Source organism: Lucilia sericata, unplaced genomic scaffold (assembly GCF_015586225.1).
Source record: "Lucilia sericata isolate MDLA Ls3-8-SP2 unplaced genomic scaffold, ASM1558622v1 Contig001922F_arrow, whole genome shotgun sequence".
Lineage (NCBI taxonomy): Eukaryota > Metazoa > Arthropoda > Insecta > Diptera > Calliphoridae > Lucilia > Lucilia sericata.
The window spans coordinates 9,259-32,910 of NW_023995800.1; the positions used below are offsets into that span (position 1 = coordinate 9,259).

Sequence of the window (23,652 nt, forward strand, 5' to 3'; positions counted from 1 at the left end):
ATGAAGATAAAATTTTAAACCCTAGATCTAGATTTCTAGTTCAGTTCTAGTTCAGTATATAGTTCTAGTCAGATATAAAAAAAATCTGTCAGTTCTAGTTCAGTTCAGTCAGTAGTCAGTTCTAGTTCAGTTCTAGGTCAGTAGTTCAGTTCTAGTTTCAGTTCTAGTTCAGTTCTAGTTCAGTTCTAGTTCAGTTCTAGTTCAGTTTCTAGTTCAGTTCTAGTTCAGTTCTAGTTCAGTTCTAGTTCAGTTCTAGTTCAGTTCTAGTTCAGTTCTAGTCATCTAGTCAGTTCTAGTGTCAGTTCTAGTTCAGTTTCTAGTTCAGTTCTAGTTCAGTTCTAGTTCAGTTCTAGTTCAGTTCTAGTTCAGTTCTAGTTCAGTTCTAGTTCAGTTCTAGTTCAGTTCTAGTTCAGTTTCTAGTTCAGTTCTAGTTCAGTTCTAGTTCAGTTCTAGTTCAGTTCTAGTTCAGTTCTAGTTCAGTTCTAGTTCAGTTTCTAGTTCAGTTCTAGTTCAGTTCTAGTTCAGTTCTAGTTCAGTTCTAGTTCAGTTCTAGTTCAGTTCTAGTTCAGTTTCTAGTTCAGTTCTAGTTCAGTTCTAGTTCAGTTCTAGTTCAGTTCTAGTTCAGTTCTAGTTCAGTTCTAGTTTCAGTTCTGAGTTCAGTTCTAGTTCAGTTCTAGTTCAGTTCTAGTTCAGTTCTAGTTCAGTTCTAGTTCAGTTCTAGTTCAGTTCTAGTTCAGTTCTAGTTCAGTTCTAGTTCAGTTCTAGTTCAGTTCTAGTTCAGTTCTAGTTCTCAGTTCTAGTTCAGTTCTAGTTCAGTTCTAGTTCAGTTTTATTATTTGCAATTTCATTGCCAAAAACTTCTATTGCTTACTGTACATTTTTCAAGTAACACACTAACAAAAAATATTAAATAAAATTAAATTTCCTGATGCTTAAATTTAAACCACAATAATGTTGACAATGTGTTGTGGTTTTTTACTCACGCTTTTCAGCACACACTAACATACATGTCTTGACATAAATGTGAGTACAATGTGGCTGTATGTTTCCATGTTAAACCTTTAAGACAACAAGGAGTATGTCTGTCTGTCCGGCCAGCAAAATTAAATATAATTTTTCCATAAACTTACAAAAATATATAAAAATTATCAAATAGATTTCTAGTAAAAAACACATCACGCTAAATGTCTCAAATGGCTGTTAAGCGGCTCTAGGTGACATTTCTCACAGATATTTGTTTTAGTTGGTGTCATAATAATGTAATAATATTTACTATTAAAGCGATATTTTGAGTGGAAGTTGTAGCTACCGCTTTAAAATGAAATTTTTTCAAAGTAAATATAATGCAAAACTTACCTTTTTTCAAGAGATTAGAGGCATGAGGATTACGACTTTTTGTATTTAACGATGAACAGTTCCATCTATGCCATTGAAACTGTAAAGGAAATAAATATTTTTACATTTTTTAATTAATCGAATTATTTCGTTTGTTTTTATTATTTACCTGTATTTGACATTCTCTTATGGCCAGATCTAATCCTTCTAAGGCAGCCGTGGTTACATCACTGGCTTTATAACACAATTCCAATTGATCTTTGGTTAAACCGGGCACTGAACGACAAGTCGCCCGACCATCAGGTAAACAATGAAGCCTGCAATGATAATATAAGAAGATTAAATTGTTAAGATTAATTTACTGCAAAAAGATGTGCAATAAAAGTGTCATTCTCCAAAAAAGCTCAGTTCTAGTTCAGTTTTAGTTCTAGTTCAGTTCCAGTTCAGTTCTAGTTCAGTTCTAGTTTCAGTTCTAGTTCAGTTCTAGTTCAGTTCTAGTTCAGTTCTAGTTCAGTTCTAGTTCAGTTCTAGTTCAGTTCTAGTTCAGTTCTAGTTCAGTTCTAGTTCAGTTCTAGTTCAGTTCTAGTTCAGTTCTAGTTCAGTTCTAGTTCAGTTCTAGTTCAGTTTCTAGTTCAGTTCTAGTTCAGTTCTAGTTCAGTTCTAGTTCAGTTCTAGTTCAGTTTCTAGTTCAGTTCTAGTTCAGTTCTAGTTCAGTTCTATTTCAGTTCTAGTTCAGTTCTATTTCAGTTCTAGTTCAGTTCTAGTTCAGTTATAGTTCAGTTATAGTTCAGTTCTAGTTCAGTTCTAGTTCAGTTCTATTCAGTTCTAGTTCAGTTCTAGTTCAGTTCTAGTTCAGTTCTAGTTCAGTTCTAGTTCAGTTCTATTTCAGTTCTATTTCAGTTCTAGTTCAGTTCTAGTTCAGTTCTAGTTCAGTTCTAGTTCTAGTTCAGTTCTAGTTCAGTTCTAGTTCAGTTCTAGTTCAGTTCTAGTTCAGTTCTAGTTCAGTTCTAGTTCAGTTCTAGTTCAGTTCTAGTTCAGTTCTAGTTCAGTTCTAGTTCAGTTCTAGTTCAGTTCTAGTTCAGTTCTAGTTCAGTTCTAGTTCAGTTCTAGTTCAGTTCTAGTTCAGTTCTAGTTCAGTTCTAGTTCAGTTCTAGTTCAGTTCTAGTTCAGTTCTAGTTCAGTTCTAGTTCAGTTCTAGTTCAGTTCTAGTTCAGTTCTAGTTCAGTTCTATTTCAGTTCTAGTTCAGTTCTAGTTCAGTTCTAGTTCAGTTCTAGTTCAGTTCAGTTCTAGTTCAGTTCTAGTTCAGTTCTAGTTCAGTTCTAGTTCAGTTCTAGTTCTAGTTCAGTTCTAGTTCAGTTCTAGTTCGTTCAGTTCTAGTTCAGTTCTAGTTCAGTTCTAGTTCAGTTCGTTCAGTTCTAGTTCAGTTCTAGTTCAGTTCTAGTTCAGTTCTAGTTCAGTTCTAGTTCAGTTCTAGTTCAGTTCTAGTTCAGTTCTAGTTCAGTTCTAGTTCAGTTCTAGTTCAGTTCTAGTTCAGTTCTAGTTCAGTTCTAGTTCAGTTCTAGTTCAGTTCTAGTTCAGTTCTAGTTCAGTTCTAGTTCAGTTCTAGTTCAGTTCTAGTTCTAGTTCAGTTCTAGTTCAGTTCTAGTTCAGTTCTAGTTCAGTTCTAGTTCAGTTCTAGTTCAGTTCTAGTTCTAGTTCTAGTTCAGTTCTAGTTCAGTTCTAGTTCAGTTCTAGTTCAGTTCTAGTTCAGTTCTAGTTCAGTTCTAGTTCAGTTCTAGTTCAGTTCTAGTTCAGTTCTAGTTCAGTTCTAGTTCAGTTCTAGTTCAGTTCTAGTTCAGTTCTAGTTCAGTTCTAGTTCAGTTCTAGTTCAGTTCTAGTTCAGTTCTAGTTCAGTTCTAGTTCAGTTCTAGTTCAGTTCTAGTTCAGTTCTAGTTCAGTTCTAGTTCAGTTCTAGTTCTAGTTCTAGTTCAGTTCTAGTTCAGTTCTAGTTCAGTTCTAGTTCTCTTCAGTTCTAGTTCTAGTTCTAGTTCAGTTCTAGTTCAGTTCTAGTTCAGTTCTAGTTCAGTTCTAGTTCAGTTCTAGTTCAGTTCTAGTTCAGTTCTAGTTCAGTTCTAGTTCAGTTCTAGTTCAGTTCTAGTTCAGTTCTAGTTCAGTTCTAGTTCAGTTCTAGTTCAGTTCTAGTTCAGTTCTAGTTCAGTTCTAGTTCAGTTCTAGTTCAGTTCTAGTTCAGTTCTAGTTCAGTTCTAGTTCAGTTCTAGTTCAGTTCTAGTTCAGTTCTAGTTCAGTTCTAGTTCAGTTCTAGTTCAGTTCTAGTTCAGTTCTAGTTCAGTTCTAGTTCAGTTTTAGTTCAGTTCTAGTTCAGTTCTAGTTCAGTTCTAGTTCAGTTCTAGTTCAGTTCTAGTTCAGTTCTAGTTCAGTTCTAGTTCAGTTCTAGTTCAGTTCTAGTTCAGTTCTAGTAGTTCAGTTCTAGTTCAGTTCTAGTTCAGTTCTAGTTCAGTCTAGTTCAGTTCTAGTTCAGTTCTAGTTCAGTTCTAGTCAGTTCTAGTTCAGTTCTAGTTCAGTTCTAGTTCAGTCTAGTCAGTTCTAGTTCAGTAGTTCAGGTAGTTCAGTTCTAGTTCAGTCTAGTTCAGTTCTAATTCAGTTCTTGACAGGTTTTGATGATATAGATATTGACAAATTCTTCGATGATTTTTTTAATTTTTATGAATAAAAGGCAAACGTAATTGCTTGCATCTAATACAATTTTGAAACCTTACGAATTTGTAATGAAATCTAAATCATCATACGATTATCAATAAATATTACATTATTATTAATAAAGCCTTCAACAGTTTTTCCTAATTAATCTGGAATTTACATCGCCAACGTAAAATCTAGATTAAAATCAATTTGAAACTACGTAAACGTTCACGCGTATCTGGTATTAGTATTAAGCATCAATCCTTCTGTGTCATTATCAAGTCAAGTATACATATATATAAAATAAACACTATTAAAAAAAAACATAAAAAGAAACTAAAATTTACTGATAAGAAATGACCGGGAGAAGCCATGAAATTATACAAATTTTGTTATGAATTATTTCGTTTCAAACTTTTGAATTCAACGTTTGTGTGTAAACAAAATATTTAAGAAAAATTTTATAATAATAAAAATATAATAATAAATAACTTTAAAAAATGAAAACAGTTCCGCAAATTTTAATAGTTCTATTACTAATAACAAAAGTAAGTTTGTGAAATTAAGCAAAAAAGTGTTATTGAATTAAAAGAAAAATATTATTTCAACAGAATTTGGCTCAAGATGAGGAAACTTTGCAAAATAGTGAAATTACTACAAAAATTAGCAGAGAGAATACTACAATAATAGCAGGAGGACTGGATACTGTACAATACATTACCACCGAACATTCTGTAATAAATGTGATATTGGAAACGACTTCGAAAGTTACGACAGATGTTAAAGAAATTACTGGTGAGACTGCTACCACTATAAGCCTTTCCGATAATGAAGTCCATGTTAAACATGAAATAGTTTCTGAAGATTCTAACAAGTTGAAAAATGAAAAAGCAGTGGAAACTGAAATTAATCCTTCAGAAAATGAAGAATCAGTTTCTCAGTTGGAAAATGGAAATGAAGCAGTAACTAAAATAAGCATTTCCGATAATGAAGTATATTCTGATCAAGAAAAAATTTCTGAAGATTTTAATAAGTTGGATAACGAGGAAACAGAGATAACCGTTAAAAGTCCTTTAGAATCTAAAGTACATTCTGAACAGGAAACTGTTTCTGGTTTGGAAAGTGGAAATGAAGCAGTAACTAAAATAAGCTTTTCCGATAATGAAGTATATTCTGAACAAGAAATAGTTTCTGAAAATTCCAATAATTTGGAAAGTGTTAATGAAGTAGTATATAATATTTCTAATAAAACCGAAACGAACAACGAGGAAATAGTTTCTAAAACTGTAAACGAGGAACTTCCCAATATTATAAAGATTTTGAAACCTCTTACCAATAACCAAGAAGAAATTAAAGATAATTCGGAAAAATCTACAGAATCTATAACAACAAGTAAGCAAGAAGATATTTTAGATAACTCTGAAAACTCTACAGAATCTCTAATAGAAGACGCCACAACCACAGTTGTAAATGAACTGAAACCCAAATCATTAACTACTCTAGAGGATTATGCTCTTAAACAAATGAATTTCATATTAGATAATCTGCTAATCGAGACACAAGAATTTATAGCGAAAGTTTTACAGGCTTCGGTTAATATGGTATTCCAAAGAGATCATTTAAAACGTTATGCAGAAGGTTTAAATCGTATACTAAACCCCGATACCGACAGCGAGTACAGTGATGAAATTATAGAGGATTCAAAAATTTTAACTCAAGATGAACTTTATGAAGAAATTATACTTAAACTGAACTTTCTTAAAAGTAAACCCAGCCGCTATCTGCAAAGACATTTGCCGCAGAACTGGATTAAAGAGTATCTTAATAAAAGAGAAGAATTGATCATTTGGTTGGATAAGGCCTCCGAACAAATGCATCAGGAATTTAATCTTTATGTAAACGAAGAAGATGATTATATTAAATATCAATATTTCAATGAGGCTTTTGATGATATTTCACGAGCCACCGAGATCCATCAAAAACTGGCCTTATTGGCTGATTTAGTTCAAATAGTTAAAAATAAGAAACAAATCACTTTTATGGATTTATACATGCAAACATAGTTTTGTTCGTTTTTTTTTTATATTTAGAGTAAATATTTTATTAATAAATTGTTGTTAAATATTTAAAACTACTTTATATTTCATTAGCTTTTAGTTCTTTAAAGCGGGCAAATAATTTTTCCCTTTGTACAATGTTATGTTCATCATTGAGTTCTTGCAACAAATCGAAAAGTTCTCTATGACGTTGTATGCCCTCTTCAGTGAAACGTTGACGTAATACAGTGGCCGCTTTAGCAAATCTATTATTGCATTTTCTTTCCTCTATGGAGAGACGAGCCAACAATTCGAACATGCCCAACAGGCCACGTCTTAAAATAATATCTTCCCTTTCCTGTTTGGCCAAACCGGATTTAATGGTCGCAATCAACTGTTGCAATTCCATTAATAAGTTCTCTTTGTCTTCTATACTGCCTCCCTGCTCTCTGAGTCTCTGCGAATTCATTCTATACTGATACAACATTTCAGCCGTATTGCCTCGCTCCCCTAGTGGTATAGAATCCAATAAAGTATCTGTAAATTCTTGGGTCATCTTCAACATATTGTCCAGTTTAATGTTCATTATAATATCCACATAATTGTAGAATTGTCCAATAATTTTACGTTCATCTTCTTTATTATTTATGTAAGCGGAGTATTGTGTAGATTGAGCCGAGATGACCTGTTTGTTTAAACAATATTAAAACGCAATTAATTTTTATAAATATTTGTTGATTTCTTTATTCCAACTTACTTCTAGACCGATCGCTATTAAAATTATAAAAATTGTTGTTGAAAATTTGAAATTCATGTTCCACCGTTAATTGTCGGAAATATACTGTCTGTCGTCTTAAGCGTTCACTTGCATTTTTCCATTAGATGTAATCTCTGTTTTCAGTTTTCAGTTTTCAGTTTTAATTTCTATTTTAAATTTTAATCTCTCTCTTTTGACAATGAAAACTCATTGTATTCCGTTGTATCATGAATGTTTTTACTCAGTGACTAATTAATATGTGCTTCTTAAAATAAAACTAAGAATCAAAGACAAAAAATGAGTGTGGACTTAGTTGAATTGTTGAGAATGATAAGAGTGCGGCTTTAGGGAATTGAATCTCATTTATTTGATCAACAAATTAAAAGGGTATATTTGGTTGGTTATTCATTTAGTGACGCAGCGTGGAGTAAGAAACTGAACTAGAACTAAACTAGAACTGAACTAGAACTGAACTAGATCTGAACTAGATCTGAACTAGAACTGAACTAAAACTGAACTAGAACTGAACTAGAACTGAACTAAAACTGAACTAGAACTGAACTAGAACTAGAACTCAAATAGAACTTAACTATAACTTAACTATAACTAGAACTGAACTAGAACTGAACTAGAACTGAACTAGAACTGAACTAGAACTGAACTAGAACTGAACTAGAACTGAACTAGAACTGAACTAGAACTGAACTAGAACTGAACTAGAACTGAACTAGAACTGAACTAGAACTGAACTAGAACTGAACTAGAACTGAACTAGAACTGAACTAGAACTGAACTAGAACTGAACTAGAACTGAACTAGAACTGAACTAGAACTGAACTAGAACTGAACTAGAACTGAACTAGAACTGAACTAGAACTGAAATAGAGTTTTAGGGTATTTTGCAATCAGTGTTGATCGTCATCTATATCTCTCTTTCCTAAATATTTATGAGTATCAGTTTAATTTTTTGTGCATAAGTTTTTCTTTGGTTCTCATCGTTTAATTAAATTTAATTGGAAAAATAAAATGAAACAATCGCTGTCCGATTGTCGGTGGCAGTAAGAGACTGCAATTGTTCGAATAACCCCGTATTAATTCAATGATTTATATAGAATTTCTTTATAATATAGATTACTAGAGCAAAACAAACAAAAAATGAGATAATAAAGACAATACATTTGATTAACCCATGTTTACAGCTGTGGTACCGGCGTTTACTTGGTAATTTATTTTGATATACAGCTTTTCTAGTTTGGTCACTTTTGCTTACAAACACATCTTCAAAACTAGTACATTGTAGACCACCCACAATGGGTTAATAAGTTCTAATGATTAGACATCATATGATGCCACCTGCATTGAATGAATGAAATTTTTTGAAAATTCTATTAGTTCGTTGAATTTTGTTTAAACCAAATAAATAACTTTTTTTGGTTAACAGAATTAAGTAGAATTTGTGTTTTTTAATACAACATAGTTTCACGCTTCATAAACTAATAAAATTACAGACTATGGCGCACAGTTGAAAAAAATACTTAAAATTAGAGGCACTCTATACTTGAAGCAGGGTATATAAAGTTCCTCTTCATATTTGTATGATATTAAATGAAGATGTTTATGATATTAAATAAAGATTTTTTTAATTCGTTATTGCCGTTTAAGTTTGTAATTTTTTTCAAAAGCAAATAAGTTTTTTTTTTTTTTTTTTGATATATACATGAAATCAAATTTGTTACGGTCTCGTACAAACTTAAAATGATGAACTTCAACTGATACGCGATACTCGTACAACATTTTTAAACGTGTGTGAAAATGACACGTACGCATTTTAGCGTAGGATTTTTTTCTCATTTAATGTATCCACATTAAAGTTATAAGAAATCCGAAAATAAACTAATGTAAGTTTCGAATAAATAAAATAAAAAACTGTTATAAACCTTTACATTCATTTAGCAAAATATATTCGTACATCTGTAGCAGCAAGAGTATGCGGTTTTAATATTAAATTTTAATTAAATTAACAATGTAATTTTAAGGTTAATTTCATTTTTAAAAGTAATTATTACAATTTAGGAAATTTTGATATTAAAAGCTACTAGTTCAGTTCTAGTTCAGTTCTAGTTCAGTTCTAGTTCAGTTCTAGTTCAGTTCTAGTTCAGTTCTAGTTCAGTTCTAGTTCAGTTCTAGTTCAGTTCTAGTTCAGTTCTAGTTCAGTTCTAGTTCAGTTCTAGTTCAGTTCTAGTTCAGTTCTAGTTCAGTTCTAGTTCAGTTCTAGTTCAGTTCTAATTCAATCCCAGTTTAGACAATTCCAGTTTTATTTCTGCTAACTCTACCCTATGTGCCCTGCTTTCCCCTCCATTGGACAAATTTTAAATCGTATCGAGTGAAAGACGCCACTTAAATCAACATTTGTAGGGGTTTCATTTATTTCACATTTTGTTGTTGTTGTTTTAAAACCAAAGTTATCTATAATTTTAGATCACCTTTTGACCTTGAACATGCCAACATGTTAGTCAAACAGTGATTTGCCACAGCAAGTTTTTCTTAATCTTCTTCTAAACGTCAAGAGGTGTGGCTTGTGGGTTTTTATTATTTCTTTCTTTTTTGAAATTTTTAAGTTCTCTTCGAAAGAAAAGAAGCCACTTTGGACAAACAAAAAACAAAATTGTTCAGTTGCTGCTGATGGCGATGACTCTTTTTATGATGGTGATAAACAAATTATGAAACAATTTCGTTTCAACAAATCTACGTTTTTAATGGTTTTAAGGAACATGTTGGATTGTTGGAATTATGAGCCACAATATTTGTTAATGTCTGTTTTGCTCTGTTAGAACCTGTCTGTCTTGTGACATGTCAATCATTTCGCATACACGTCTGTAGGGCGGTGAATCACTTGCTCATTTTAAAACTCTACACCTCTAGACATTTGGCGTTTGAGACGAATTTTTTTAAAACATTTTATTGCGTTAGATTTAAACAGATCTAATAATCGTAGTCATAAAAAATATTGTAGTTTTTGTTGTTGTTAGAGATTTTAAAATATTTATGATTATTATTTCATAAAAAATATTGTAGTTTTTGTTGTTGTTAGAGATTTTAAAATATTTATGATTATTATTTCAGATTTAATTTTAATTAAATTCTCGTGAAAACAAACAACAGATGAAACAAAAAACAAACATTATTAAAATTAAAATTCCATGAATTTGAAACTAAATCTGATGTTGGCAATCAGTAAAAATGCAGTAGCATTTCATTTGGAAACCATTAAAATATGACGTATGTTTGATTAAATCTGTAAAATGTTTTAACAAAAAAAAGAAAAAAAAAATTAAACTACAAACAATAAATAGCAATTTGTTCTCAGCCAACCCAAGGTTAATTATTTTAGCAACCTTTTTCTAAGATTTTTACTTCGCTATTTCGGTTTTTGTTCTATGAGTTTGTATCTATGAATGAATGTCTGCTTAATTTGATTTTCAAAATTCAAATTCTTTCATTAATGTGAATATGTTGTATACAAGTTTTACATCGTTTTAAACCTCAAAAAATAACAAAAAAAAAAAGTATTTGCTTCTCTCCACATTCCTAATAAATTGAAATTGTTGTAGTTTTTGATTTAATTTTAATTTTAGACTTGCGGTTTTTATTGTATATTGTTGTTTTTGTATTCTGGTTTAACTCTTGAAATGAAAATTGTTAAAAACATTTTTTATTTTATTTTGTTGTTGGTATAAGAAGAGTCTTAACCTAAAAGCAGACAATAGATGAATTTATTTACAGCAATTTTGTGGAGCCCTAAATAAATCCTTCCATTTTTTAATTGACAAAATAATTAAAATGCTGGAAATTTTGTGGAGAAAGGGAATTTTTAAACGTTGTTAACGAGAAATCAACTTGTATAAAACACCGAATAAATATGTCCTTTGCCAAATTGGACGTAATAACCAGTGTTCAGTTCTAGTTCAGTTCTAGTTAAGTTTTAGTTCAGTTCTAGTTCAGTTCTAGTTAAGTTTAAGTTCAGTTTTAGTTCAGTTCTAGTTCAGTTCTAGTTCACTTCTAGTTCAGTTCTAGTTCAGTTCTAGTTCAGTTCTAGTTCAGTTTCTAGTTCAGTTCTAGTTCAGTTCTTGTTCAGTTCTAGTTCAGTTCTAGTTCAGTTCTAGTTCAGTTCTAGTTCAGTTCTAGTTCAGTTCTAGTTCAGTTCTAGTTCAGTTCTAGTTCAGTTCTAGTTCAGTTCTAGTTCAGTTCTAGTTCAGTTCTAGTTCAGTTCTAGTTCAGTTCTAGTTCAGTTCTAGTTCAGTTCTTGTTCAGTTCTAGTTCAGTTCTAGTTCCGTTCTAGTTCAGTTCTAGTTCATTTCTAGTTCAGTTCTAGTTCAGTTCTAGTTCAGTTCTAGTTCAGTTCTAGTTCAGTTCTAGTTCAGTTCTAGTTCAGTTCTAGTTCTAGTTCAGTTCTAGTTCAGTTCTAGTTCAGTTCTAGTTCAGTTCTTGTTCAGTTCTAGTTCAGTTCTAGTTCCGTTCTAGTTCAGTTCTAGTTCATTTCTAGTTCAGTTCTAGTTCAGTTCTAGTTCTAGTTCAGTTCTAGTTCTAGTTCAGTTCTAGTTCTAGTTCTAGTTCAGTTCTAGTTCAGTTCTAGTTCTAGTTCAGTTCTAGTTCAGTTCTAGTTCAGTTCTAGTTCTAGTTCAGTTCTAGTTCAGTTCTAGTTCAGTTCTAGTTCAGTTCTAGTTCAGTTCTAGTTCAGTTCTAGTTCAGTTCTAGTTCAGTTCTAGTTCAGTTCTAGTTCAGTTCTAGTTCAGTTCTAGTTCAGTTCTAGTTCAGTTCTAGTTCAGTTCTAGTTCAGTTCTAGTTCAGTTCTAGTTCAGTTTTAGTTCAGTTCTAGTTCAGTTCTAGTTCAGTTCCAGTTCAGTTCCAGTTCAGTTCTAATTTAGTTCTAGTTCAGTTCTAGTTTAGTTCATATGTTTTGAAACTTTCCAAACATGGTTCTCACGACTTAAAATTGTTCGTTAAAGTTTTAGCGAGAAACAAAAAATATTAAAAGAGTTATTTATACAAGCGCCGATATACATATGTATGTATGTTTTGAACCTTAACTAACTACATTGTATGGGAATAATATTTTGTCCCTTTAAAATATTTCAATAAATTTAAAATTTATTGAATTTATAGTTTGGTCTTCAAAATGAATTCTCTATGGACTTTTTCACAATTTGACGGCAAACAGAGTACAAAAAGATTGGTGTGTTGGTTGGTGTTTAACAAATGTAAATCCTTGATTTATTGATAATTTGCGGTCCATTTGATGAAGGCGCTACAAAAGAATGTCAGCTTTCCATCAAATTAAAAATATACAAAGAATAATAAAGTAGTTTATTTTCTATAAAAGCCAATATAAAATGTCTTTTGTTTTAAACCGTGGGAAAACTTTTAAAAAGCTTTTAATATTTGTTTCACGTGTTTTTTATATTCAATATATTTTGTCGATTCAAAGGTATTTTTGAGATTTGAATGAAAAGAAAATTAAAAGTGCAGCGTCAATGTTTAAGAAAAAATATTTAATGGAACGTTAACGTTACAGAATCGCAAAAAATTACCAAAAGATCTGAACATCATAAGGTGGAGATTATGGAAATAAAGACTGTTATAACAACAACAATAGTAATTATAATAAAAACTCTTAGTCTGTGTTGTTGTTAAGCTGTGGTGATACACTTTCATTTGCTCATAAACAGCAAAATTAAAAAGAACGAAAAAATGAAATACTTTTTATCTAAAACACATTTTAACGCTGATAAGCGCCACATTTAACACAATATTCAGCTTTGTAGCCAGCAGACGGACGTATGGATGCATGGACGAACAGAATGCCCAGATAGAGTTGGATAGTGTGTTAAGAGGAATGAATATCATGGTCATTATATTCATTTATTTTTCAATTTTAAATGCATACCAACGATAAATTTATAAGCGATCAATTATCGATCGCTTAAAAAAAGTTGATTTTTAAATATTTACCTCAACGTTGTTTGCCATCATGAGCAACAGGATCATCATCAATATGATGATGGTGTTGATCATCAGCATCATTATTATCATCATCGTCATTGCGTGTTTTACAATCTTAAGACATAGAAGAGGATTGAGAGATGATTCACCTTTTACACATGCTTTAAGAGTTTCCTGGCCTGATCACTTTACGATCAATTTATTCTTAGTTGTTGCTCTGTTTCAGTTTTTGTTTTGCCTGATTGTAGCTATTTTAGTTTAAATCTTTAGCCATTCAATTCTTATCAATTTTATTGACTTTAATGTTATTTAAATAAACACTGAGAGAAATTTAATACTTTTAGAATTAAAATATGTCTTTATTTATTTATAAATATTTTGATATCATTATGTCATATTTCTTTTACTTTGAAAAGAAGGAAGTAATCATAGCCTTCTGCTTTTTGAACATAATGCTTTTTCTCCGTGTACCCACAACTACTAACTAGTCGTCGCACATACTACTTGTTAGTTTATAAAGCTGTTAACACAAAGTATTTATCTTTAGCGAATCTTTATTTGAAATTCTTTATCGGTTCTTTTTTGTTTTACATTGAGCAAAAAGATGTACAGGGGAGAAAAAAGTAGGAATGTTTTGCATTAAAATTTTTGAACCCAATTAAAATGCATTTTGTTTGTTGCATTATCATATTTTTGCATCGCCATATCTCCACGAAAATGCAAAAGAACTAAATTGAAAAATGAAACTGATAATAAACAGTGTTTTCTTTTATTTATTGCACCAATGCGTTTATTTGCAAAAATTATTGAAATATTTTTGGAAACAAACAAAAAAATGTGTTGAGCATTTTATGGGTTGAGATTTGTAGATAATAATATTTAAATACAACAGTGAGAATGCCTATAATCTATATAGGGATTATATTTAGGAAGAAATAAGTTGAACTTAACTAGAACTGAATAGAACTGAACTAGAACTGAACTAGAACTGAACTAGAACTGAACTAACTGAACTAGAACTGAACTAGAACTGAACTAGAACTGAACTAGAACTGAACTAGAACTGAACTAGAACTGAACTAGAACTGAACTAGAACTGAACTAGAACTGAACTAGAACTGAACTAGAACTGAACTAGAACTGAACTAGAACTAGAACTGAACTAGAACTGAACTAGAACTGAACTAGAACTGAACTAGAACTGAACTAGAACTGAACTAGAACTGAACTAGAACTGAACTAGAACTGAACTAGAACTAAGGCTATTGTACATGATTCTCTCGTTATGCTCTTGCCAAATTTTTTCTCAGTACTAATTGCCTTTTTAAAACCAACACTTATAAATATGCCTCCAATTTATCTAAGTATTCATTTTGCTATTAAAAACATTGTTGAGAATTTTAGGTTGCCTATAAGGAAGTAACTCGTAAGGTGTATATTTCTTTAATTTAAATCTGCCTTTCGTTAGATTCTTTAACAAACTAGCGTTAAAATATCTTGGTTTCTTTGAATAGGCGGAGTAAAATCAACACTTCAGCTAATTACTCGTTGCATGTCAACACAACTTGCGTAAAAGTAACAACATTTCTAGGTGGCACTTAAAATGTGCGTTATAAACCAAAAAGAGTAAAGTCCTTTTGTGCGAACATGTTTTGCCTATACTTCAAAACTGCTTAGAGAAACTGTAGAAACTCTATTCAAGATTCCTATTATCAGTACCTACATATTTACAAGACGTCATCAAGGGCCAATAATACATAATAACTTCAAAGCTTTGTTAACTACACATTTTCCATTTCAGGTACTCCTCGAGAGAGAGTGTTGTGTGTCATTCAAGTAGAAGCGTAATGGCTCGCGGCCATTCAAAATTCTTTAGAAAAAAGTAAGAAAAGAATGTGTGTAAGAGTTATAAGAAAATAGTTAAGTGAGTGCGAAACTTTCTCTTCAGAAAAAGTATTTTCCCCTTCTATTTATTTCGTTTTCTATTTTTGTTGTTTGTTAATTACAAAAGAAATAAAAATTTTGTTTGTGGAGGGATTTTAAGTGAAAATAACAATAAAAAAAGTATTGCATACTTGAAGTTACAATTAAATGTATAAAAACATTGCATATTTTTAGGGGTTTAGTTGATGCTGAGAGTTGGATATAATAGATAAATTTCTATTTTAATAAGCTTGTTTATGCCACCAAAGAGGACTCATGTAGTATTTAGTATTTTTTAAATTATAAAAAAATTTATAAGAATGGAATGACCTCAAAGGGTTGCTGTGTGTGGGTGAATGGTGGGAAAACATGCACAATTTGCTACTCAATTAGGAGGCACATTATTAGAACCTGTAAGCATCATTTGCATATCATACACAAGTGCTTACGTGCACACACCTCAACGCACAGACGCAAGAAGCCAGCCTCGTGATTTTGTAACCACCATTGAATGAATGGCAACACACAAACCCAAGACAACAACTGACAAATCCAAAAACAAAAACGCCTTTTATTCTCCCTCCGAGTAGGGATGTTGTGTTGGCAGAAAAAAAATAAATCATGCTTAAGCTCGTCATGTCATTGCAGCTAATTTATATACTCCTCTTAAACAAAACATTCAGCCATTCCATCCAACAATCTATCCATCCATCCAATACTTGTAATTCTTATCTTCTTCTATTCGAGCATCATTCAAAACAATGCGTGAGTTTGTATTGGAATTTGAAAGTGTGTGGTTGTGTATGTGTCAGGCTCATTATGCATTTGCAATTATGACTTGGTAATGGCGTCAACTACGTTGTTGTTGATGATGATGCTGCAGCTGCTGCTGCAAGATCTAGTGCATTGCAGTTAAGTTTTTAATGCAATTTTTTAAGTCGTTGCTGATGTCTTAAGATGTCAACAAGCCAGAAAATTATGTTGACAACAATAATGATAACAACTGCTACAACAGGGAATCTCATCCTTCCATCCACGTTTCCTACTAACCAGGAGGTGTACATACATATTTGCTATCTGTCGTTGATTGTTTTTTAAAGTAAAACACATAACAGTTACAAATATCGACGACATCATCTCTTGCATTTGCATCTGCAACATCATCAACAGTATCACCAATTACTCAATGCAAAATGTGTTTGTGCCTCCTCTACTGCAGTAGCTACATACTTACATATGTACATATAACGTAGTATCTACCTTAAGAGCTACTAAGGATGAATGCCAGCATCGAGGTTTTAAGTTGTTTGTAGAGTAGTTGTAGTTAATAAGATGTATGTGAGTTGTGTTGGCGAAACCCCCGGTTTGAGTGTAGAGACCACCCTTGTGAGAATATTAAATAAATGCATAGTTTAGCTAAATTACTGTGTGAACGAAAACGCATCTAATTAGTTGCATTGAGCCCTAAAAGTATGCTGTACACTTTCAGTTTATTTATGCCTAGAAAACATGCAAGTTTGAAAAGCCTCTCATGATACAAGTCAATTACTAACCACTGTTACTTTTACATGTAATAAAAACTGTACATTTACTTATTCATAAAAATACTTATATAAATATTTATGCGAGAAGTCCTTAAGTTTTTCTAAGTTGCTAACTTCATGAGAAATTAATTCAAGTGTACAATTTTTATTACATTTTATTACCTTTTTAAAGACATACTTGAGATAGTTTTCACAGCATATAATAATCCGCTTTAAAACTTTGGAAGAATGTAGGGAATAGTGTTTAGCTTAGTTGTTGTGATGTGATTGTTGTTTTGTATTTTCATCAGCAATTCTGTTCATCTCAATTCAAAGTTTCAAATACAGTTTTTGGTCCAAAGATATTCACCTAGACCGCTGTGGTGTCTTTTGAGCACTCCTTTACAAGTATTATAGTTCAATGATCAGAAAATCAACTGCCTGGCAGGTTTCTCTGTAACTCGATTCAAAAACAAAAGTGTCCAAATTTGCTTCTTCATTCCAATCGAAATACGGAGTAACTCTTGGACTATCAGAGTTCCTGAGGGTTGTAATAAATAGATTCTTTATATAACTAACCGTATGGGATTTTCCCCATGTTGTCAATACCCTTCTCGTTGCAAGATCATTTGCTCTTTGATTGCCGATTACTCCCGAGTGCCTTGGTAACCTTAATAATTACTACAGTCATTATAATATACAATTTATAAAAGAAAATACGATTTTCCTTTTTGTTTTGAGCTACATATTTTGACCTTGGTCATAGGTCTCTAGGGTTCTTAAGGAAAGTTTCTCGATAATAGTAATTCGCACTAGATTCTCACGGCATCGCCAGTTACTTTAATAGTAATTCGATACGACACCGTCAATAAATACGAGTTAGTCATTCGTTTTGTAACAAATCGAAATATTGGACCCATATATTCTTGGTTCTCATTAGATTCTAAAATGATCTAACTTTGTCCTTTCGAACTAAGAATGCTAAAATTTTCCACAAATACCTCTTATTAATACAAGTTGTTTGGTATGGAAAATGGAAAAGATTTGAACAGGAGATTTGTCTTCAGCCAAAATGACGGAAGTTTTGGAAATACGAATATTTATGGGAAAAAAAGGGAAAATCCGGTAACCTCATATCTCCTAGTCTGAAAAAGTTGAAACAAAACTTTAATACCCACCGTAGTTCATTAAAAAAATAAGTGGACAGGTGTCCGGTACTTTTTATAGCCTACATTACTATAGTGGGGAGGGTATTATGCGTATTTGCTGAAAACCCAAAAATATTGGTCCTACAAGTCCTTAAAGTCTATTGAAAATGATTAAAATCGGTCCATTATTTTGTATAGCCCCCGTACAACCTCACCCCCCGAATAGGGCTTTTAAGTTCATTAATATGTAAAATGTTCTTGTATCACTTCAAAAATCGGCAAACACTTAGTTTTATATAAGTCTTAATGATACTGCTGATATTCATAATTATTGGGCCTATCGCCCATACAAATTCCCATTCAGAAAATGACCTGATGGTCAAAACACAAATATCACGATGATATTCTGCATAAATAACTGATGTAAACGTAAATCCCTCTACCAAAATTTATAAGGATAGGATAATATTAACCCCCTGCCCTCATATAACTGACTTTCCTTTCATTCGTATTTTATGGAAAACTTAATACGAATTCTGTACCTTTGGAATATTCCGACGTTTAATTGTACTTTTTTTGGTACTTTTTTTCATAAATTATAGTTTTTTGTTTATTGAATGAATGAATTGAACATGAATAGGTACATAATACATGGGTTCCCACTACGATATTGCAACTTTTTAAAGCTAAATGTTTTTTCCCGTAAAGGGAAGAAAAAAAGTACCAAAAAGGGCTAAAACGGGAAATTTGATTTAATTGAAACTTATTGAGCCAGTTTTGATAAAATTTGAAAAATTGGTAATTTTAGTAATACTAAATATTCCAAAAGGGAGTAATTTGGAACTCTGGTAACAAGGACTAAGATAATTTTTTGTTTTTCATAAGGCACTTTTTTAATTTTCTACAATATTGAACCTAGAAACATGAAATTAAGAGCTAATTAAAGGGGACTTTTTGGTGCTGTTTTTCCGAGGTAAATAAGAACCTATAAAATGGTACTTTAGGTACTTTTTCATTCTTCATTCAGGTACTTTTAGAATTTTCTATAATATTGAACCTAGAAACATGAAATTAAACTTGTAGAGCCCGTGGTAAATGTTATCCTATAAAAAGGGACTTTTTAGTACTTTTTAATTCTTTAACTGGTACTTCTTTAGTTTTCTACAATATTGAATGAAGAACATGAAATTAAGAGCTTATAAAAGGAGAATTTTTGGTATTTTTTCTTTTATCAAAAGGTACTTTTTGAATTTTCTAAAACCCGAAGTAAATTATAATCCATAAAAGGGGAATTTTTGGTACTTTTTCGTTTGTCAAAAGGTACAAATTTATTGTGTCCTGATTGATTGAAAAGCTATACAAAAGGAACTTTTTGGTAAATACACATTCTTTTCGTCGATTTAGTTTGATCTAGCTTTTTGGTACTTTTTTTTTATCATTAAATGGTATTTTTGAGTTTTTTTTTATAACACATATTGAACCCAGAAACAAGAAATTAAGAAATTAATGAGGCTGAGGTGAGTTAGAACTTATAAAATGGGACTTTTGGTACTTTTTCATTCGAAAGATACTTTTAGAATTTTCTACAATACTGAACCTAGAAACATTAAATTAACAGCTTATAAAAGGGGATTTTTTGGTACTTTTTCGTTTATCAAAAGGTACTTTTTGAATTTTCTAAAGCCCGAAGTAAACAACAACCTATATAAGGGGAATTTTTGGTAATTTTTCGTTTATTTAATGGCGTTTTTTGAGTTTTAAACTTGCATCACACTGATTAAATAAAAAACTATAAAAAGGGACTTTCTGGTACTTTTTTGTTCTAATTGGTACCTTTTGAATTTATTGGGACTATAATCATAAAATCAAATTCATTGTGTTCTGATTGCTTAAAAAGCTAAAAAGTGGAACTTTTAGGTAATTATAACTTCTTGTCGTCGAATAAGTTTGATCTGCTAATAGTGCCTTAAGTCGTATCGGTATAATCAAATAGCACCCTACTTCATCTAGTAATTTTAAAACAAGTTATATCAACAGTTTCCAACATCTCACTATTAATCATTTAATAACTCATCAATAATCCATATTTTCTTTATTCTTACAGATTTAACATAATTTTTTTAACAAAACTGTGAGGTAAGTGACAATTATTTATTTTTTTTTTATTATACGTTTTTTATCGTTCCTCCATTAGCGCGATGCAAATTAAGTTGCCTTATTAAATGGGCGTATTTACAATTCTATTAAAACTTTAGATATTTAAGGGGTCACATACAGCACGATTTGTATTGTCCGTGTATTTTTTGTTGTTTGTTTTTTGCTTTTTGGTGTTGATGGAATAATTAAATGATTGATTAATTTGTCTTGTCTTAAGCGCTGTTTACAATGAATGTTTAATTTTTTTTATGGTTTATGGCCTGGTTAACAATCAATTTAAAAAACACCTTTTTTTATTTAAATGTAAAGAAAGAAAAAAAATTGTTGTAAAAAAAGTCGTGACGATGACAATGAGTTGGATAGATGGATGGATGGATGGATGTTGTTAATGATGATGGTTGAGGTTTGTGCTCATGAGTTATACTAGAGTAGAGTTTTAGTCATGTTGGTGATGGCGACGATGTTGGCTTTGAAAGTGATAAATTTGTAACGTTTTTTTTCGTACATGATTCGATGGTTCGTTGGTTTGTTTATAAATGATGTACAACATGTTTCTCTAAAAGTGTTAGTATGTATGTGTGTGTGTGGGAATAGGAAAGGGGTACTTACCATCTTGTACAACAGGCCAAGATAATCACAATAATTAAATGCAAATGCAGGTGTAGGCAACGAGGCGTTACAGTTAAATTTCCCGTTGTTGTTGTTGTTGTTGTATGCAGATGAATATTTGTTGTTGTTGTCGTTGCTGCTGTGATAGTATTTCGATTTCTTTTGTTGTTGCTGCTGTTTGTTGACGATGTTGATGATTGTATAGCAGTTACTGATGAAAAATTGTTCAATGTTGTTGTTGTTGGCAATGTTGATGATTTGTTGATTTGTGATTGCTTTTGGCATTGCTGTAGTTGTTGTCGTCGTTGTGTGGGAAATTTGTATGATTGTTGTTGCTGCTGTTGTTGTTGTTTTAATAGTTTTTGTTGTATTTGTAATTGTGTTAATTCGGGCAATACAAACATTGCTAATTCTTTTGTAAATTTGTTGTAATTGCTTTAATTGCTGCTCTTGGTCCTGCCGCTGTTTTTTTAGTTGCTCTCTTTTTAGCAATTGTTGTCGTTTTTTGTGCTGTGGCTGTTGCTGCTCCTTCTGTTGGGTTTGAATTTTCACTTGCTGCTGTTGCTGGGAATTTGTTAGTTTTTTGTTGTCGTTGTTATGGTTGCAGTTGTTTCTTTGCTGTATTTTAATAATAACACAAACACTCTGACATGGCTCAATAAAAATTCTTGTAATTTTAAAAATGGCCGTAAACATTTTTGCGGTAACAACGGCCCAAAATACAATTTAAACATTGAATATTTCAACATTTAGTCAATTTTAACTCTTTTTTTTTTTTTTTTTTTGGTTTGTTGCACTGTTTTGTGTGATTTGTTATTTTTTTTAAATTTTAAACTGAGATTTATTTTTCACATATTTTTTTTTGTTTTGGTTTTTGCCACTGATGAGGCTTAATTATAAATAATTATTTGTTTTTTTTTTTAATTTTTTCTTCAAAATTTAGTTGAAATCATTAACAAATTACAAAATTGTTTTGTTTTTATTTTATAATTCTTATGTAGTTGTCGTTGTTGTTTCTTAACTTAAAAAAAATTGAACAACTGTTTAAGAGTGACGCTAACTGACTGTTTGTTGGTTGTTTTGTCTTCTTGTTGGCGGTTGTTTGGTTGGTTGGTTGTTCTTAACTCAACTAAAGTGTCTGTGTTTTACTTCTGTGTATTTTTTATAAAGATTTGTTGTTCTTTTTTGTTTTGATTTTTGGTATAAAAGTGTTGAAGTTTAGAGCTGTTGTTTTTGTTGTTATTATTGGGCGGTATTTTTTTGAGGTTTTTATGTTGCTGCTATTGACTTATGTACTTATTTATGTATTGCTTTTCCTTTGTTTTATTTCTTTTATTATAACTACATACACATTCACACATGTATTCTCATTATATACTATTTGTTTATTTATTATTTCGTTGTTTAATCACTTTACTGTTTTAGTCATTTTTAGTTTTTTTTTCTCTAAATCACTTTTCTAGTTCAGTTTCATTTTTCATTTGTCAGATTAGTTTCCTTTTTATTTAATAAATGATGTTTTAAAATTGTTCATATATTAGCAATGTTTTTTTTATTTTGATTTATTTCATATTACTCATACGTCTGTAGGCAAAGGTATACACTTTAGTATGTTTAAAAAAATTTTATTCTTAAAACTATAATTTATATTTTAAATCCAGCTTAAATAAATGAATTATTTTAGTTTAATATAATATTGTTTAAATATTGATTAAATACCAAAACACACTCTATAAAACTAAATGTTTATAATCGCTTAAGCCGATTCGTTTGAAATCGAGAGATTTAAGAAATTTTTATAATTTTATTTGAAAATAACAATTTTCTGCGAAAATGAAACATCGTTTAAAAAAGATGGGGGATATATTGATTTTGTCATTCCGTTTGTAACACATCGAAATATTGATCATAGACCCACAAAAGTATATATGTATATATTCCTTATTAAAGTCCTTATAAATTCTAAGACGATCTAGCCATGTCTGTCCGTCCGACCGTCTGTCCATCTGTCCGTCTGTTCGTGCGTCCGTCTATATGTCTGTTGAAAGCACGATTAAGTCCAAACGGAAAGAGCTAGAGTGTTGAAATTTTTCACAAATATTTGTTATAGGAAAGGTTTGTTTCGTATTGAAAATGGGCAATATAGGTAAGCGTTTTCGCATAGGCCCGATACAAGTGGCCCCCCGAAAAACAGCTTTTACAATCATAACTGTTTTAAAAACGCAAGTATAGCCATAAAATTCGACATAAATAAGTTTTATATGAGCTAAATGCTCTTTACCAAATTTTATGAGAATCGGTACATAATTTACCCTACCTCCTATATAAGGCCACCCTCAGAAAATGACTTAACGTTCACTACTGGCTTGAAAATACGCTGAAATTCAACATAAGTAAGTTTCTTACGAGCACAAATCTCTCTACCGAATTTTATGAGAATCGGTCCATAATTGACCAAGGCCCCCTTCAGAAAATGTCTTTAACGCTCACTACTGGCTTAGGGTATATAAGATTCAGCATAGTCGAATATAACACTCTTACTTGTTCAAACTGTTCTCGAACCAGTTCTTTAATCAATGATTTTTGTTCCAATTTATCAAACTTGGAACTAGTTCTAGGGATCTTTAGAGAACGTTTATGTACATCTTATTTAAAAATAGTTCTTTTCTGTTCGAAATTATTAAGATTAGCACATATTTGGAGAAACTGTCGAAGAATTACTTTCATTTATAGAATTTTACTTAATTTTCTTAAATTTGTGATAATACTCCAGATACAATGCAATTAGAGATCTGTTTAATTCTCTCGAGTTCTGTTTTATTAATGAATATGTTAATAATTTAATTTTTTTTCAACTGGTTCCAAGAAGTTGTTTCGGAATTAGTATGTTACAAGTGTAATACCAATGTATAGTTAGTTTCAAAGAATTAGTTCCTTTCAGAACTCTTGAGAAGTATTTTAGAACCACAGCAATGTTTCGAGAAACAAGTTCCAGAAGTAATTGCGTCACCACTAGTTCCAAGTTTGCTGTTAAAAAATCTGAAGTGATTATGTTTTAGAATAAGTTATACATATTTTCAGGTCTTGTGCTTTTCTCATCTTATATTATTAACTAAAATTTTACCATTTTCTTGAATAAAAAATTGGAAAATGTCGAAGCCCAAACTTTTCTGAAGAGCAAAATACGAATTTGGCTTTAGAATTTATTCATCACATCCGTTTTTTCCAGATATCATGTCATGAAGATTGATAAAACCCCCGATTTTGGTCATATTTGAGATGCTGTAACAGCACGAAAATAACTTCAAATTTATGACACTATATTTGAAACACCTAATGTAATAGATACATTTTGAGGTCATATTCGGATTCAGCACTGCCTGTATGAAAAGATTTTGATAAATTCTTAATTAAATAAAATTTGCGATTAGTTTAAATTTTTGGAAATTTTCTCTTTTTTAAAGATTTTTTTCCTCAAACTTCC

At 31.2% G+C, this 23,652-nt stretch overlaps 3 protein-coding genes across 3 annotated transcripts; 1 reads left to right on the forward strand and 2 right to left on the reverse strand.

Annotated features, from left to right (window-relative positions):
* Positions 1 to 1,356: 1,356 nt before the first annotated feature.
* On the reverse strand, positions 1,357 to 20,932 carry LOC119613021 (the record flags this gene model as incomplete). The annotated part of the gene is made up of 3 exons (XM_037968954.1): positions 20,169 to 20,932; positions 1,505 to 1,652; positions 1,357 to 1,435 (listed from the first exon to the last, which is right to left on the reverse strand). Coding segments are annotated over exons 1-3 (631 nt in total), but the record flags the coding sequence as incomplete, so codon positions are not given.
* LOC119613022 lies at positions 4,421 to 6,154 on the forward strand. The gene is made up of 2 exons (XM_037968955.1): positions 4,421 to 4,563; positions 4,627 to 6,154. The coding sequence occupies exons 1-2, from the start codon at positions 4,516 to 4,518 to the stop codon at positions 6,076 to 6,078; spliced, it is 1,500 nt and encodes a 499-aa protein (XP_037824883.1). The 5' UTR covers positions 4,421 to 4,515; the 3' UTR covers positions 6,079 to 6,154.
* Positions 6,084 to 7,046, reverse strand: LOC119613023. The gene is made up of 2 exons (XM_037968956.1): positions 6,809 to 7,046; positions 6,084 to 6,736 (listed from the first exon to the last, which is right to left on the reverse strand). Exons 1-2 carry the CDS (start codon positions 6,863 to 6,865, stop codon positions 6,152 to 6,154), a joined length of 642 nt encoding a protein of 213 aa, XP_037824884.1. The 5' UTR covers positions 6,866 to 7,046; the 3' UTR covers positions 6,084 to 6,151.
* Positions 20,933 to 23,652: the final 2,720 nt, after the last annotated feature.